The sequence below is a fragment of the Chelon labrosus genome (assembly GCF_963514085.1).
Source record: "Chelon labrosus genome assembly, chromosome: 7".
Lineage (NCBI taxonomy): Eukaryota > Metazoa > Chordata > Actinopteri > Mugiliformes > Mugilidae > Chelon > Chelon labrosus.
In genome coordinates this window covers 1,106,667-1,123,950 of record NC_140343.1, presented here as the reverse complement: position 1 = coordinate 1,123,950, position 17,284 = coordinate 1,106,667, and the positions used below count along the sequence as shown (strand labels likewise).

General features: G+C 42.6%; 2 protein-coding genes across 3 annotated transcripts in view; one reads left to right on the top strand and one right to left on the bottom strand.

Moving 5' to 3' along the window:
* The window catches only part of orc1 (origin recognition complex, subunit 1), a 27,415-nt gene extending 14,232 nt beyond the window's left edge, over window positions 1-13,183 (top strand). The window contains exons 14-18 of one of the 2 annotated variants that reach the window (XM_084548213.1): window positions 752-871; window positions 955-1,124; window positions 1,205-1,292; window positions 3,082-3,289; window positions 13,056-13,183. In XM_084548213.1, coding sequence (XP_084404339.1) covers window positions 752-871; window positions 955-1,124; window positions 1,205-1,292; window positions 3,082-3,276 — 573 coding nt within the window. In that variant the 3' untranslated portion in view covers window positions 3,277-3,289; window positions 13,056-13,183. Of the gene's footprint in view, window positions 1-751; window positions 872-954; window positions 1,125-1,204; window positions 1,293-3,081; window positions 3,541-13,055 lie in introns of those variants that run through there. The other variant, XM_084548212.1, reaches the window with a different exon arrangement.
* Window positions 12,929-17,284, bottom strand: LOC311491099 (uncharacterized protein; the record flags this gene model as incomplete). The annotated part of the gene is made up of 6 exons (XM_084548968.1): window positions 17,219-17,284; window positions 15,559-15,719; window positions 14,916-15,035; window positions 14,410-14,434; window positions 14,188-14,229; window positions 12,929-13,158 (listed from the first exon to the last, which is right to left on the bottom strand). Exons 1-6 carry the CDS (start codon window positions 17,265-17,267, stop codon window positions 12,929-12,931), a joined length of 627 nt encoding a protein of 208 aa, XP_084405094.1. The 5' UTR covers window positions 17,268-17,284.

Genomic DNA, 17,284 nt, shown 5'->3' with positions numbered 1-17,284 from the left:
CATTTCTTTCTTTTCATATCCAGTATCCAACTAAAGAAATGTGATGTATTTAGCAAACTAAACTTCTGTATGAAAACAGGTAATGGCAATAAAATAATATATAAATAACAACAACAAAAAAATAATAATAATAAAATATCGCCTTGTAACGTAAGCTAACAGGCTAGCTCTAATGCTAACGTCCATTAGCTTGTATACAAACCCGACACAACACGTTATCTTTGACAGAAACAGTTGAGTTTGGTAGCTCCGTCAGAGAGGAGAGAGATCCAGCTGCAGTCATGTAACAGAGAGAGTGATGCGGGAGGGGCCCGCTGTCCCGGAGCGGAGGGACAGAGTCAGGCTACCGGTGAGAGAAGAGAGAGAAGGTCACAGTGGAGCGAGGGGGGGGGGGGGTATCTAAGATTATCTCGTCCCGGGCCCAGGCAAGACTGTCAGCTGGCCTGCGTGTGATGCTGATGTTGCGCGATGTAAATGCGAGCGCATTTGACCGGCAAAAAATCGGCATATGTCAGACTGACCGGCCGGTCTCCGGTCATGGCCGATCACGTGAAAATCGGCCGATTCCGGTCACCAGCCGATAAATCGGTGCATCTCTAAACGAAACGCAATATTTGACGGTCGGTGTTGAATCTTTTTATTTATTTTTTTTGGTCGGTGTTGAATCTGTGGTGCACCGCCACAGATTCGTCTCTGTGTGGGAAACACTGATCTGAGACAGTTTGGCGGATGCTGGTTTTTGTTTCTCCAGGGTTTGACCCGGATGTCGTTCCAGCCGTACGGCTTCAAGCAGCTGCAGCAGATCATCATGTCCCGGCTCAACAAGGTGAAGGCCTTCGAGGAGGACGCTTTGCAGCTGGCGTCCAGGAAGGTAGGACGAGCCGCCGGCGTTCTTTCACGCCGCCACGTCTCCGCTCCGCTCACGCTCCGTGCTCCTCTTCCTTCCTCCGACAGGTGGCCGCTCTGTCCGGCGACGCTCGCCGATGTCTGGACATCTGCCGGCGCGCGACGGAGATCTGCGAGCATTCGTCCGCCGAGCCGTCCGCCACGGGACTGGTGGGAATGAGTCACGTGATGGAGGCGCTGAACGAGATGTTCTCCTCGGCCTACGTCACCGCCATCAAGTGAGACTCTCGTCGCATCATTCACGGAGGAGCGGCGGAGGCGGCGGAGGCGGGTGAAGTGACCGATGTGTGTTTTTCAGGTGCGCGTCGACGCAGGAGCAGCTCTTCCTCAGAGCCGTCATCACGGAGTTTAGGAGGCTGGGATTAGAGGAGGCCACGTTCCAACAGGTGAAGAAGAATCAGAGACGTCACTTTATTTATCAGGCACATTTAAATCTGTGACCTGAGGATCTTGGTTGGAGAGGCACTGACTATTTAAGCTGGATTTATAAAGATACACTGATCAGCCATAACATTATGACCACCTTCCTAATATTGTGTAGGTCTCCTTTGCGGTGACTCATCAGAGAATGGACATGGTCCTTCTGAGGGTGTCCTGTTGTTAGTGGGGGGGTCTTTGAGGGGAGGGGCCTCTTTGGATCAATCCACAGATACTTGATCAGTTTGGGATCTAGTGAATCTGGAGGCCAGGTCAACACCTTGTGCTGTTCTTCATGTTTTTTTTTTAGTTGTTCCTAAAGTGTTTTTGTGTGTGTGTCTGTGTCAGGCTGCATCCTGCTGGGGATGGCTGCTGCCATCAAGGAGTGTCATTGCTATGGGGTGGGGGTGCCTGGTCTGGTCTAGGTGGGTGCTACATGTCTAAGTAACATCCACACCAATGAATGCCAGGTCCAGAAGTTTCCCAGCAGAACACTGAACTGTCACAAGATGGTTTAAATGTTATCAGTGGTCAGTGGTTGTAATGTTGTGGCTGATCGTGTATGGTGTGTTAAATCTGTAGCGGTTCAAACTTTATTCAACAAAATCTCTTTAGCTCGTTGTTATTTACTTCCTGTACTTAAAGCTCTAATCTCCATTTTCACAGACCTTTAATTTCTAAAAGTCATATTTTAGATTGTAGATCATCTCCGTCTCTGTTCAGCTAAAAAATCAATCGAAAAAAATGATTTTTTTTTTTACTTAAAGCTCCGAGTTCATCTACAAGGATGTGGTCTGTGGTTAACAGTGAGAGACTGTTCACCTCCTTTCAGTCTGTGTCGACTGACGTCTCTGAAAACTCTGAAGTTCCTTGTTTTTGTTCGTGACAAACGACTGAAACTATTTATACTTTTATTAGTGGAAGGAACTCTGGTGTTAATCTTGACAGACATTTTTGATCCTCACTGCATTTTTGTCTGCTTTTAATCTGTCGTCTTTAGATTAAACATTAATCAGAGTGTTTGTGTCTTTAGTGAAGCTTCTGGATCAACACAGATCAGCTGCTGCTCTCGATCATTTAAAAGGTTGAATCAGACGTTACAGATTAAACAGGACGGATTTATTCCAGGAGCTACATCTATGGAAAGTTTTAGCTAAATGCTAAATGCTAATCCATCGTCCACGCTGTGTCAGTCAGAGGTCAGAGGTCAAGACCTTCATGTAGTGTGAAGCAGTGTTAATGCTGCAGCAGCCTGCCAGCGTCTAATGATCAGTCAAACATTTTTGCATGTGACGTCATTTGTGTTGTTCGCTTTTAAAACTTTTACGTCACCTCCACTTTTTATAACCTGATGTTTGTGCTCGTGACTTTTTAGACGACGGAGATTTAAAATGATTTAAAGAGAGTCGGTCAAAACCTGAAGGAAGCGACTCAGACGCAACGTGACCTAGCTTAGCTTTAGAAGAGCTAGCTAGCAAAGTTAGACTGGTGCTTTATGTTTAGTCTCATGTAGATGAAGTGGACAGGCTGCTGCTGTCGCTAAATCATATATTCGTGTATATTTGATTTTCATAATTATGTATTTTATTAAGACACAAAAAAAGAGACGGGGTCTAATGAAAGCCTGGGAACAGGAACCGCTGAGTAAAGTTCTTAGATGAGACTTGAATGTGAACGTTTCCTCTTCGTTTATATTTGATCAGATTTTAAACGTGTTCGTAGATGAATATTCACCGTGTCCTGGGTTTTGTCTGTCAGGTGTTCGTGCAGCACCAGGCTCTGTGTCGGGTGGAGGGTCTCCAGCCCATCAGCGTGTCCGAGGGCCTGGCCGTGTGCCGGCGCCTGGGGGCCTGCAGGCTGCTGCTGCTGGAGCCCAGCCGCCTGGACGTCCTGCAGCGGGTCCGCCTCAACGTCAGCCAGGACGACGTGCTCTACGCCCTGAAGGCCGACTGAAGGAGGACCCGAGGTATTCACACCTGAAACTGACTGACTGACTGACTGCTCAGACCAGACCAGTCCAGACCAGTCCAGACCAGACCAGACCAGACCAGACCAGACAGAGACAGAGACTCCTCCGTGTGCTGTGGTTTTAATGGGAGACTTTGTGACGTCCCCGGTTTTAATGGAAACGTGACGTTTGGCTCTCGTGTTGATTCTTATCTTGTTTTAAATGTTTCACAAGTTGAATATGCAATAAAGCGCCATCTTTAATATGAACTGAGCTGCTCCGTTCTTCAGCTTTCAGCCTTAATGTGTAAAATAAAATAAACTCACAGCAGGTCAAAGTAAAGAGGAGATGAAACGTTTAGATTTAGTTCAGAGGACGAGTTTAACCTGAGGACCTCGAGTCAGGACTGATGACATCAGAGCTCGTCTGTGATTGGACCAGTCCACTGTTGATCTGGTGGTCACAGACTAGGAATTAGTTCAGACAAGACTCTTATAAACTAGTATAAACATTTTAAATTGAATCCTACAGTAGAGTGGGTGACAGTACCGGTGTCATGTGATCAGTCTGGTTCAGTCTGATGTACAGAGAGTTAGAGTTGGTCTAAATGAGAGGAAATAAGATGAGTTATCTTCTCAGAATCATGTGTGGGGGGGTAGGACTTTACGTTTCTTCCAGCAGGGCGACAGTAGGAGGCTGGGGGGACGATGACAAAACCATCTCAGAACCAGGGTCCAGGTGATAGAGAGTCAGTTTGGTTTTATTTAGTTTCAGGACGTTTGCCTCCATCCATGACTGTACATACTTCAGACTATAACTGAGAGATGTTGTTACCCCCCCCCCCCCCCCCCCCCATGATTCCCCATCATCATGATGAGACGTCAGCCTCTCAAGGTATTGAAGGTGTTTTTTTCTCAGTATTCTGTTCAGTTCTTCCTGTTCACAGAATGAGTCCTCCACAGCTCTCTAAGAAACGTTCACCACGACCCACTCACTGTTCTTGGTGGGTGGTGGTTTGTCTTTAGGCGGTTGTCTTTTTTTATTTTATTCAGGTCAGCATGTGCTCACATTAATCATTTTAAAGGAAAAAGAAAAGATGTGTGCCCCAGATTTAGCAGAAGCTCATTTCCATGTGTAGTCCTCCATGTAGTCCTACCTCATGTACACACTCAACCTAGAGCTGAACAGTGAGTACAAGTACCAGCACTCAGAACCACACCACATCCAGCTCTGGAAGAAATAAGAGACCACTGCAAAATGATCAGTTTTGCTGGTTTTTCTACGTATTTATTAAAATGAACATTTCTGTTTCATTCTATAAAGTGCTGACAACATTTCTCTCAAATTTAAAATTCAAATATTACCTTTTAGATCATTTATTGGCAGAAAATGACGACTGGTCACAATAACAAAACAGATGCAGTGTTTTCAGACCTCGAATAATGAAAAGAAAACATTTCTTAAACAAGAGACCCCTTGGTGTGGTTCACCATCATCATGATGAGACGTTAGCCTCTCAAGGTATTGAAGGTGGGTTTTTCTCAGTATTCACTGTTGAGTTGTTCCTGTTCACAGAATGAGTCCTCCACAGCTCTCTGAGAAAAACATTCACCACCACCCACTGTTGTGGGTGTTGGTGGTGTTGGTGTTGGTGTTGGTGGTGGTTTGCTGTGTGCACCGTGCACGCTGCAGGGCACATACAGTGTGAAAAGAAGTATCTGATACGCCGCTGATTTATCAAGAATGGACATGTCCAGCAGAGGTTCATTATAGGGACACTTCAACTGGAGAGACGGGATCTAAAACAAGAATCCAGATAATCACATTGTATGATTTATAAATAATTCATTTGCATTATATTGCATGAAATAAGTGTTTGATACACTAGAAAAACGGAACTTAATATTTAGCACAGAGATCAGACGTCTCCTATGGTTCTGGACCAGGTCTGGACTCACTGCAGAAGAGACTGAGGTCCACTCCTCCAAACAGATCTGGATTCTTGTTTTAGATCCAGTTGAAGTGTCCCTGTGATGAACCTCTGCTGGACCGCTCCATTCTTGCTAAATCAGCGGCGCATCAGATACTTATCTTCCTCTGTATGTGCCCTGCAGCGTGCACGGTGCACACAGCATGTACAGTATACAGCTCTGGAAAACATGAAGAGACCACCAATGTCTCTTCAATCAGCATCTCTACATCTACGGCAGCCAGACCAGCCCAGTGTTTGTTCGATTCCTACACAAGCCTCCTCATTCTACTGACTGAGACACTGATCAGCTGATCACCTGAACCAAATCTTATTTTATGAGGAAGATTATAAAAAACCTACTGCTGTGATTAAAGATTGAGATTATCCCACCAATAATGATTTCTAAACTCTTCCTAAGTTAAAATATTAGTGTTGTGTTGTTGAAGAAATGTTTTCTTTACATTATTCGAGGTCTGAAAACACTGCATCTGTTTTGTTATTGTGACCAGTCGTCATTTTCTGCCAATAAATGATCTAAAAGGTAATATTTGAATTTTAAATTTGAGAGAAATGTTGTCAGCACTTTATAGAATGAAACAGAAATGTTCATTTTAATAAATACGTAGAAAAACCAGCAAAACTGATCATTTTGCAGTGGTCTCTTATTTCTTCCAGAGCTCGATGTGGTGTGGTTCTGAGTGCTAGTACTTGTACTCACTGTTCAGCTCTAGGTTGAGTGTGTACATGAGGTAGGACTACATGGAGGACTACACATGGAAATGAGCTTCTGCTAAATCTGGGGCACACATCTTTCCTTTTCTTATTCCTTTAAAATGATTAATGTGAGCACATGCTGACCTGAATAAAATAAAAAAAGACAACCACCTAAAGACAAACCACCACCATCACCAAGAACAGTGAGTGGGTCGTGGTGAATGTTTCTTAGAGAGCTGTGGAGGACTCATTCTGTGAACAGGAAGAACTGAACAGTGAACACTGAGAAAAAAAAAAACACCTTCAATACCTTGAGAGGCTGACATCTCATCATGATGATGGGGAACTACACCAAGGGGGGGGGGATCAACATCTCTCAGTTATAGTCTGAAGTATGTACAGTCATGGATGGAGGCAAACGTCCTGAAACTAAATAAAACCAAACTGACTCTCTATCACCTGGACCCTGGTTCTGAGATGGTTTTGTCATCGTCCCCCCAGCCTCCTACTGGCGCCCTGCTGGAAGAAACCTCGGCGGGAGTTCTGACTCCAGCTTTAAATCTGACTCCAGCAGATTAGTTCAGTCGTCAAGACGAGCTTTTTTAAACTGAGAGTAAAGTAAAGTAAAGTCCTGCCTCCCCACATGATTCTAACATTTCTGTTGATGGACACCTCCCAGGGCATTGTCCCGCTTATACCATGGTCACTTACGAGAGAAAGAAATATTTAATCAATTAATAATGCTTTCATGTGTTTTAGAGTTAAAATTGTGTTGTTGTTTTTTTTTTTTTTTATTATAAACAAGTCGAGCGCACTATTTAACATATCCCGTATGCAGGCGTTGCCATAGCAACCCGACCACAGCAGCTGATCAATGATGGGAAGTGAGATGGTGGCTTTACCTTACGGTACGTGATGCAGAGCATCATTACAGGAGGCCAGCGCTCTGCTTACCGCTTGTGTGTGTCCAGAGGACAATGAGAAATTTAGTTTCAAAGAATCACAGTTCACAGATAGTTTCCTAAATCGTCACAACAGACTGCCTGCAGCGCACGCTGTCGGTTCACGAGAAAAGGTCAGAACAAGGAAGCTGAGTCATCCTCCAGGGAAGCCTCTGAAGTTTAAAGGTAGTTGTTTTTCATTCAGGAAGTTTAACTGCTTGACATTTAGCTTCTAGAGCAGAGCAGGGCTCACCAGCCTTTTTGAAACTGAGAGCTTCTTCACAGGTAGCGAGTAATTCAAAGGGCTTTGATACAAACCTACTGAATAACACAGTCACAAAGTTCACCTTTAATAAGAAGAACAGTAATAATAATAATAATAAAGCTGTCTGCTCAAGTTAGTGGTTGCTGTTATATCATAATGTTGTTAATGAATCCTCACAATAAATATTAGTAATGATTTACACGGTAGAAACCTAATTATTTAAAACATTTATTATTATTTTTGTTCCTATCATTCAGTTTCAACATTTGAGCTATTATCACACGTCTCTGACTCATCTCTCTTTCCAGACTGCTCTGTATGAAGGAGCACATCTGCAGCACTTTGTTTAAAGTCACCTGTTTGATTTTTGTTCATATTAACACCTTTATGACATTTTTGAACAAATCATGAACTTTGTCCCACGTCTGTACAAACCACCAGTAATGTGATATTAAAGAAACACATTCTTTCACATGTTTAAATGAATCATTTCACATTTGTACAAATCTGTAGCATTTTAACAAACTTTTAGAACAAACTTTTAGAACATGGCGTTTCACTAAAAACATCCGTTTAGCTAAATGGTGCTTCCCTTACGTCTCTCCTCGTTGTGCCGCTTTGCCGTTGCCACAGCAACCCCATAAATGAGATATACGCACGTTTCTTTTACTGCGGTAAAAAAGAAGGCTTCCTCCCACTCACTGGGACGTCCCACAACATGGTACGTTATCTTTAGCTTCTCTTCCATGTGTTTCTGTTGTTGACCCTCATCTAGCTCCTCAGCGTAGCCGCGGCCGCTTCCATACGTCGGTACAAACAAAGATGGCGGTTTGTCTTGCGCGTGATGTTGAACTTTGACACCAGACGAGGTCAGAGTTCATATAAACAGAAAACATAACATATATATGATTTTATATTAAATAATACCATGTTCAACTGTACAGTAATGCAAGTATTATTGATATAAAAAGAACAGCGACACAATTAAATACAATTTTTAGAGGCGCTCATGGCGACAAGTGCTATTTTTAGAACATCCCCTGCAGGCGACCAGGTGCCTGTGGGGGTTAGCCCTGTTAGAGAAACTCCCCAAACCAGTCCAGGGAATCAGCAGCAGAATGAAGCACCTGCAGACGCTGCTGCACCTGTCAGAGCTTTATGAGCTCTGTTATTTACAGGTGACCTGGGGTGGGGCGCACATATTTGCACAAGTTTAATCTTTAATCTAAAGCTGTCAAATTAAAACCTCTACGAGGCGTCCTCCGTCCTCCGTCCTCTGTCCTCTGTCCTCTGTCCCCCGTCCTCCGTCCTCTGTCCTCCATCCTCTGTCCTCCGTCCTCCGTCCTCCGTCCTCCCTGCGCTGGTGATTCTCTTCAGAAAGTGACTGAATGACTGACTGATCATTTTTAAAGCGATGTCCACGACGTGACTCAGACGCGTTGGGTTTATTTAGGAGCTGAAGATGAACAGACTCAGCAGCAGCTCGTAGTCCGGTCTGCTCAGATCATGACTGGCTGAGGTCACTTTTTCTGGTTTAATTGGAAACAAACTGCTATTTTAAGAGCCTCTTCAGACAATAAATAAATAACTCTTGATCTGCAAATAAAGCAGAGCTGTTGACCTCAGCGTGTCGGAAGCTGCTTCAGTAGTTATGTCATCTGACACGCTTCAGGGTGTAAAGTAAACTTCCATACGAGGGAGCGGCAGAGCCTCAGAGGTTTCTCTTTAGATAACGCTTCACTGAGTCACAGCTGATGTGATAATAGACGGTAACTATAACAATCTGAAGCTCATTCATTCATGTAATTGACTTCATAAAACACTCAGCTCTGTTTTATAACAAAACACTTTAGCGTCTAATCATCTGAACCGCAGGTCGACTCGTTAGGTTTGAGCTCAGTAAACCTGACACCAGTGCTCCAGGTCAGATGTGCTGCTGCTGCTGCTGCTGCTGCTGCTGCTGTAGAGAGCCTGGTGACCTCAAGTGTTTATAGTTTATTGTAAGTCTAATAAATATTTTCCTCCCGAAATGAGAAAATGGAAACAAGTAGCTCAGATCCTCTCGTCCTGAGTGGATGTCAACATCTCAGTTTTATCCGATCAGGGTCGTAGAAGTGTTTTCCTGCAGGAAAATGAAGGAAAGTTTTTTGTGAAGGTTTGTGAAGCTGACATTTAAACAGGAAGTGAGTCACAGATTGTGTTGTTGTCGTCTGCAGCAGCAACACACTGGACGTCATTAGTTTCCCTCCTTCAGTTTGGCAGAAAGTCAAATATCCATGAATGCTTCGTCCTCCGTCTTCAAGGCCAGACTACTTCCACTGTCTCCAGTCTTTATGCTAAGCTAAGCTAAGCTAGGCTATGCTATCTCATCTATACCTGACTCTCTTCATCCATGTATCATGTAGCTTCTCTTCTCCTCCAGGAGTTTTTATTTCCTCCGTTGTTTCAGACTCAGACTGAGGAGCCGAGAACGATTCTGCATCTAAACATCACAACGTTAGGGAAGCGTCTGTATTAGCTGATGTTCACACATAACTCCTCCAGTCGTCTCACCTAAAACATCCCCATCTCAACAAGAAGAAGAAGAATATTTTATAAATCAGTAAAATCTAATAAACGTTTCTACCTGGAAATGATGAAAACGTGAGAGTGAGACTTTCTGACCTGATTATAAATTATAAACCACTGGACGACCTTTTCCATCATAAAACTGAAACTGAAATGATTTCAATCAAAAAGACAAAGTAATTTAAAATGATTTTATTAAGCATATTTAGAAATAATGGTGAATAAAAGCACATAGATGAACTACATGCACATCAATCAATCCTCTGGATCCGTGGCAGTGGAGGAGTTAAGGGTTTTTAACTTCATTAACAAAAATAAAGAGTTAATTCTGTTAACAAAGAATGAGGCCTGATGAGAAGAACCAATCACAACGACTTGTTCTTCAACATAAAATCAGAGCAAATAAAATTATTATTATAATTAATAATTAATAATAATAAAAACAGCCCGTTTTAACTCATTTTGTCTTTTTTTATTTAATCTGACAGAAACTGAACCATGTTTGTTGTCCATCATCACTGACTCACTGTTCTACAACTTTTCAAACAAAAAGCCCAAAACTAAACCAGCACCAGATGATATAAAGATATAAAATGATTGTTAGTAGAATAAAGAGATAAAACTAAACGGTTCATTCATCAGATATAACGTCAGTGTCGTGTTCAGAAAACAAACTGGATGTTAAACATGATTTTCCTTTTTCCTGTTGAGATGTTACACGACGACACAGAAAACAGCGCTCCCTGGCCACTTCATTAGGTACAGCAGTGACTCTGGTGTTCAGCTTTAGTTTCTACTAACTGAGAGAGATGTTGATTCTACTGTGTTTTCATTGTGTAGATCTATTGAACTGTAGCTGGTTCTAAAACATGGATCATCTCCTCAAATCAATCCAGTTTAACTCCATCCTCCACAATCATCATCAGGTCAATCACCACCTTTCTGACGCTGCTTCTACATCAACTGGTGTACCTAATGAAGTGGCCAGTGTACCTAATGAAGTGGCCAGGGAGTTTATTAGAAAACAGGAAATAAAAATCATCTTTTGTTGGGGGGATGGATCCCAACACTGAACGTTCATTCACCGAGTCTTAATATCACATAGATAATCAAATATATATTATTATTATTATTATTATTATTATTATTATTATATCCACTTCCACAGTAGGATTATATAACTATATTTATTCTTGTTTGTACATTGAAATAGAGACTTATATAACAGTTAGAGCTGCTGCCTTGAACCTGGAGTCTGATTAAAGTATTCACTACATTATATATTTTTAATTAATTACCCTAACTTTGTAGAAATCTGTTTTCACTTTTGACAGGAGAGGGTTTATTTTTGTAATTTTTTTTTTTCTGTAAATGAAGTCAAATTATTTTGGCTATATGCATTTCTAAAAGTAAATAAACCAGGGAACATATCCAGAAGGCTGAGTAAAGATAATAGCTGCTGTGTTTTGATTGAGACGACGCTGAGGTTACGAAATCAAGATTTTATCAGCGCTGGCGTGGGTGTGGGAGCGGCGGCTGGTTGGTAGTCGTTATCTGTCTATGAAATAAAACACAGCCGCCTACGACTGTATCTGATAAATACTGACAGAAATATTATAACGTGTTTATTTATCCAGTAAAATACACCAATATTACATATCAGAGAGGAGCTCCTCTAGGATCCAATCAGAGTCCATGTGTTCAGAAGTGTCTCCATCAATGTAATGAGACTCAGGTGTGGTTCAGTTCCTGGTTTAGTTTCAATAAATCAGGGATTTGTCTCAGTCTGATCTTCACAACACATGTTTGTGGACAAAGGAGCTTTCTGAGGAGCTCAGAGAAAGAGTTGTTGTTGCTCATCAGGCTGGAAAAGGTTCCAGAACCATCTCTAAAGAGTTTGGAACCCACAAATAGTCCACAGTCAGACAGACTGAAGACGACTGTTCCCCTCCACAGGAGTGGTCCACCAACAAAGATCACTCCATAATAGTCTGAGAGGTCCCAAAGGAACCCAGGGGAACTTCTAAGCAGCTAAAGGCCTCTCTCTCATTGGCTGATGTTAATGTTGATGAATCCACTGAACAACCATGGTGTGATGGACAAAGACACTGCTCTCCAAGAAGAACATTTCTAAACATCATGTGGACAAGACAGAAGACTATTGGGACAATGTTTAGTGGACAGATGAGACCAAAGTAGAATAGTTTGGTTTAAATGAGATGTTGAAGTGGTGGACCTGATATGTAATATTGGGGTCTCTTTGTCTACTTTTAGGACTTGGGATTTAGTATTTTAGTCATAAAGGTAGATTTAAAACTCTGAAGGGTACAAAGGCTTTTAAGCAGCACTGCTTGATCTAGTTGTTATCTTATCTTAGTCTGGGTGTGGACGGGGAATCCTCGGGGGAAGTCCTCAGAGGATTGTAGTTAAACTTGTAGAACGAGTGAAGGTGTTTCTCAGTGAATGTCACTCGTGTTCCCCTGAGTCTGTCCTTTTAAGGGCTGAACACAAACATCTTATCTGGATATTTAAGGGAAGTAGCATCAGATGACACAAGGCTCTACGATTCTAACGAACAACAAACGTCAACAAACTAATTCCTCCAGGCTCTCAGCTGATTCAGCAACGGTCACTGAGGTGGAGCTGCAGCTTTTTTCTTTTTGACGATTTACCCATAAAATAAATTCTCAGATAAACCCTAGTCCTGCAAGCAGTTATTAGCTAGCTGGCTAACAGCTCAGCAGCAGCAACAGCAAGCTAGTTTGTATGGCTAGCACTTTAGCAGTTAGCTCATGAGCACCACAACTAAAGATCAGACGTGTTGGTTCACAATCTGATCTGTAACAACAGCTCATAAAAAGTTTGATATTTATAGTTTAAAAAGGTCCTAAAAGGTAAAAACAGACTGGACTGTTTTTAACTTCTTCTTCTAAACTGATCCTAATATTAACAGATCATTATTTACTCACAGCCGTCAGCAAACATCACTTTTTAAATAAAAATATTTTTATATAAATTGTATTATCATTGTTTTAGATATTTTTTATCGTTACTTCTAAAATTAACTTTAGAATATGTTATAAAAAATATATGTTAAAAATATTTTTATTACATATTATTATTACATACATATATATATATATATCAATACAAATCTACACAAATATATACAAATTATTCTTATTGTACATAAGAGTTCAAACCATTGCACCATTGAGTTTTTCTCCTCCCTCCGTTGAGTTGTTTTGTGTTTGTTGGATGGGCTCCAGCTCTGTGGGAGACGGTGGGATGTTTGAAGATCTTCTTCTCTTGCACTTCATCCAGACAAACCAGATGATGAAACCCAGAGCGATGAGACCAATGAGAAGACCGATGAGAAGACCTCCAACCAACTCACTGACACACAGAGAACTGGAGAAGCAGAGCCCTGAGAGACAAAGATGAGACAAAAGTGTTTAGCCTAGCTTAGCATCACCACTGGAACTCATACTGGTCCATCTTAGTTCAGTGGCATTCAGGACAAAAGTCAACCAGATCATGATAATCCAGCCTGGTGGATTATAAGACGTTCAGTCCCATCTTGGGACGTCCCAAGAAACAACGTAGTTTTAAGAGATGACGTCCCTAAAGAGACGTAAAGACAGTCTAAAGGACGGACGACCTGTCCCTCAGAAGGTCCTCAGATATGTTCAGTTCCTGACACTAACTCCGTCCTGAGGGAATAAAACCTTCCTGTTTCCTTCTTTTCCTTCCTTCCTTCCTTCCTTCCTCCCTTCCTTCCTTCCTTCCTTCTCTAAAATAAATCAGATCTTAACGTGTGAGAGTCTTTCCATCTTGTTCCAACATCTGGATCATGTCTCCAAGTCAACAAGCAGCTGTTGATGGTTCTGATCCAGCGGTAGGTAGAGATCCATTAGAGACAGCAGCTGCTACAATATTCTACTGACTAGATTCTTAGGATCTGATTTCTGTCTTGTCGTAAATAAAGAGAAATTTTCCATTTTAAAGTTCTGCAGTCGTCTGAAGGACGGAGACGCCTCAGATCTCACTGATATCTGAGCGATAAGAGGTGAGGTACGTGGCTCTGCTGCATTCTTACCTAGAATACCACATTAAATCATCGACAAAAGAAGTGTTGACAGATCCCTGCCAAGAATTAATATCACGGTGGTTTCCTCTAAAGCTGTGCACCCACTGTCACTCATCCTGAATCAGCAAAAACAAGTTTGTCTTACAAGAAAAGGTGGAGCACAATAAGGGTGGGGAGGGTGGTGGTCGGGGGGGGGGGGGGGGGGGGGGGTTACCAGCATACAGGAAGTGAGACAGAGCTATAGAGTGGAGAACAAGGCTGACTTCAGAAAGTTACAGTTGCGAGACCATTTTATAAATTCAGATCTGATCGTCTGATCTCATCATAACATTGAGATGCGCTGTGACAGAAACCACAGACACTTACATGACGGTGTGTGGCGTGTGGTGATAAAGAGGCTGCAGTTCACTGGAAGAGAGTCAGAAGAGAACACGTTTAGTTTAGCTTTTATTTTATTAAACCAGCCTCAGATGGTTGAAGCTGCAGAATGAGTGAAAGCAGGCATGTTAATGTTTCAAGAGATAGAGGTTTGGCACTGAAACCGCATCACGTTGTGGTTTAGTGTTGCCATCGCTGCAATGTTCTCACCTCTGCAGGACGTTTCCTCCGCCACCTAAGAAGAGGAAGTAAATCATAAAACAGTTGTCGTCACAGATTATGATCAAATAACCGTCACTTTGGTTTAGTGCCGGGGTCTCGTCTGGACCTGGCGTAGATAGAGAACATGTCTGGGCATGTTCTGTAGCCTGTTGCTAGCGTTAGCATCAGACTGAGCTGTGGACGCGTCTGTTGTGTCTATTTTAAACTAAACTGCGTCACAACCTCAAACACAATCTGACATTAAACTCAAACCTTTCACATAAAACTTAATGTTTCTAACATCGGCCAGTCTGTAAATTAGTAAATTGTTGCTGTGATGAATTTATCACTTTATAGACGAAGATGTTCTGCTGCTGTGGAGCATCACATCTACCAGAAACAGAACATCTTTGTCTCTAAGCCTGAACTGATTCAGTAGAAGAAGATGAAATCAGAGTTTTAACGTTTTCTCTGTTGATTAATGTCACGGTTTAATTAAATGAAGGTCTCTTTACCCCGTTACACTCCCAGGTGTAGCGCAGGTAATCATGGCAGTCTGTCATCACGATGGAGTGATCAGTGACACTCTGGACGATGTCTGGATAAAACTCTGAGTCCCGGACAAGCACCGTTTTCTGGAAGAAACATAAACAGAATGGTTTGTTATGAAGTCAGACTCAGGTAAAGGTGATAGGTCTTCTGTTTGTTGTGGTCTTCTGTCTCTTATGATCATCTTATGTCTGTTATTTTATGCCTCTTTGCAATTGTCTTAAGTCTCTTGTGATCATCTTATGTCTTATTTTGATCCTCTTCTGTCTCTTTGTGACAGTCTTGGGTCTCTTATGATTGTCTTATAATCGTCCTGTGTCTGTTGTGATCGTCTTATGTCTCTTTGTGGTCAACTTTCTTCCAAAACAGCCCAGAAGCTTTTAGTCTTTAGACAAATCTGGTGTATCTAGGTAACCTGTGGTAACCTGTGGTAACCTATGGTAACCTGGTACCTGATGGATCTGAAATGAACCAAAAATGTGCCGGATGATAAATCTGGAGAGCTTTCCTCAACATTCCTCTAATGGAAACCTCTCTAAATGTTCACTTTCTCACCGTCAGTCATGATACAGCCAATGAACACACGGTGGCTTCAGAGGGTTGACTTACATTCTGATCCTCCCAGCACGTGTCACATTTGCCTGAGGTGGGCGTCTGAGACAGTTGGTATAAGAAGTGTCCATTAGGAAGCTGAGAGACGCTGCAGTTTAAGGAAGACGATGATAAAGCTGCTGCAGTTTGAATCATCAGCATCATCAGAGTCCAAAAACCTGAAACATGGACGACACAACACCGTGAACCAGACAGCAGAGTCTCTTTGGAGTTAGAGAACAGGAAGTCGACAACAACTTCATCTGAGAGCTGCAGAGAGACGCCTGCTTTCACTGCTGTGGCTCTGTGGGCGTTTGAACTCCACAACAGGTGACTGGAAAATTAATGAGCTGCTTCCACCCTCAGCTCCGGTCTGAACAGAGTCAGACAGGAAACATTTAAAACGACCAGCGAGCGTCTAACTCCATGAATAATAATAATAATAATAATAATAATAACACATTTTATTTCATGTCACCCATGGTTGCCTAACATGACCAGGGTGATGTGAGGTGAAGCTGGGGGTTCCCACGCTCGTGTACATCAGCCACACACTGACACACATGAATCCACTTCACGCTTACTGGCACTGCTCAGTCGCTAACTGCCAAACCACAAGACAAGAAAACCAAGAAACCAGAGGCAACAAGCATTAAAAAAAGAAAACAGGTGCAATAAAATTACACAGAGAAAACTAAAATAACCAACAGAAAGAGCTACAAGGAAACACAGAACAGACAAAAGCTGAGTACACAGCAGCACAACCACAACCAGAGGACTGAGCTTCACTCTGAGAAACAAAGAACACGAGGAGCATCAGGAGAGACCCCGACACCTCCACCCCGTACCCCGTACCCCCCGTAGCCCCCATACCCCCCAGGGCCCATCCGTTCGTTAGAGGATATTTCCAGGAATGGCTGAATCATTTTTCATGCTGCAGCTCGTTTCCATCAGGTTTAGTTTGTGTCTGAGAGCAACAAAAAAAAAAAACCTAAAACATTTTCTCTGGACTTTAAACCGAGAGAATAAACCGAGTAACAGGAGCATTTACTGCATTTACATAAAAAACGGTTCATTACAGTTAAATCCATTTCTTGATGTATAGTAATCCTGGAGCAGAGCTCAGCAGACACACACACGGAGGAACGCCCCAGCTCTAAAACCATGAGGTCTTGACTCTGTCAGAGTTAATCTGCTCTAAACTAACATGTCACTGATCATTTCTCTGTCCACTCTGTCCTTAAACTCACTGATCGCCTCCAGAATCCAGAAAACTCTGAGAACTCTGCTCCGGTTCATCCTCCTCTGATCTGAAGCGAAGCCGCGTCGTGGGCCTACTTTACGCGCAGGGGTTTCCCCGCACGTTTCTCCTACCCCACCCCACCCCACACCACCACCACCACCCCACCACCACCACAACTACGGCCTATTATTATATGATATGAAAGCTGAGAGTGATATCATTCCTCTCCACCTCCTCGTGCTCCAGATGTGGAGCAGCGGTCTGAGCGCGCATGTCCCGGTGTGACCGAGATAAACAGCTGATTAAATAAAAACGGGTCGATTCATTTAGTTTGTTTTTAACTTAAGTTCACTTTTATTCACCTTTTTACACATCCCTGACATTAAATGAATCTAAAAACTGAACTTTAATCTGGACGCGTAAAAGTGAACTCACAGACTGCAGCCATCGGGCTCCTCGGGTTCGGGCTCCTCGGGTTCATCATGGTGTGTCTCCCTCTCC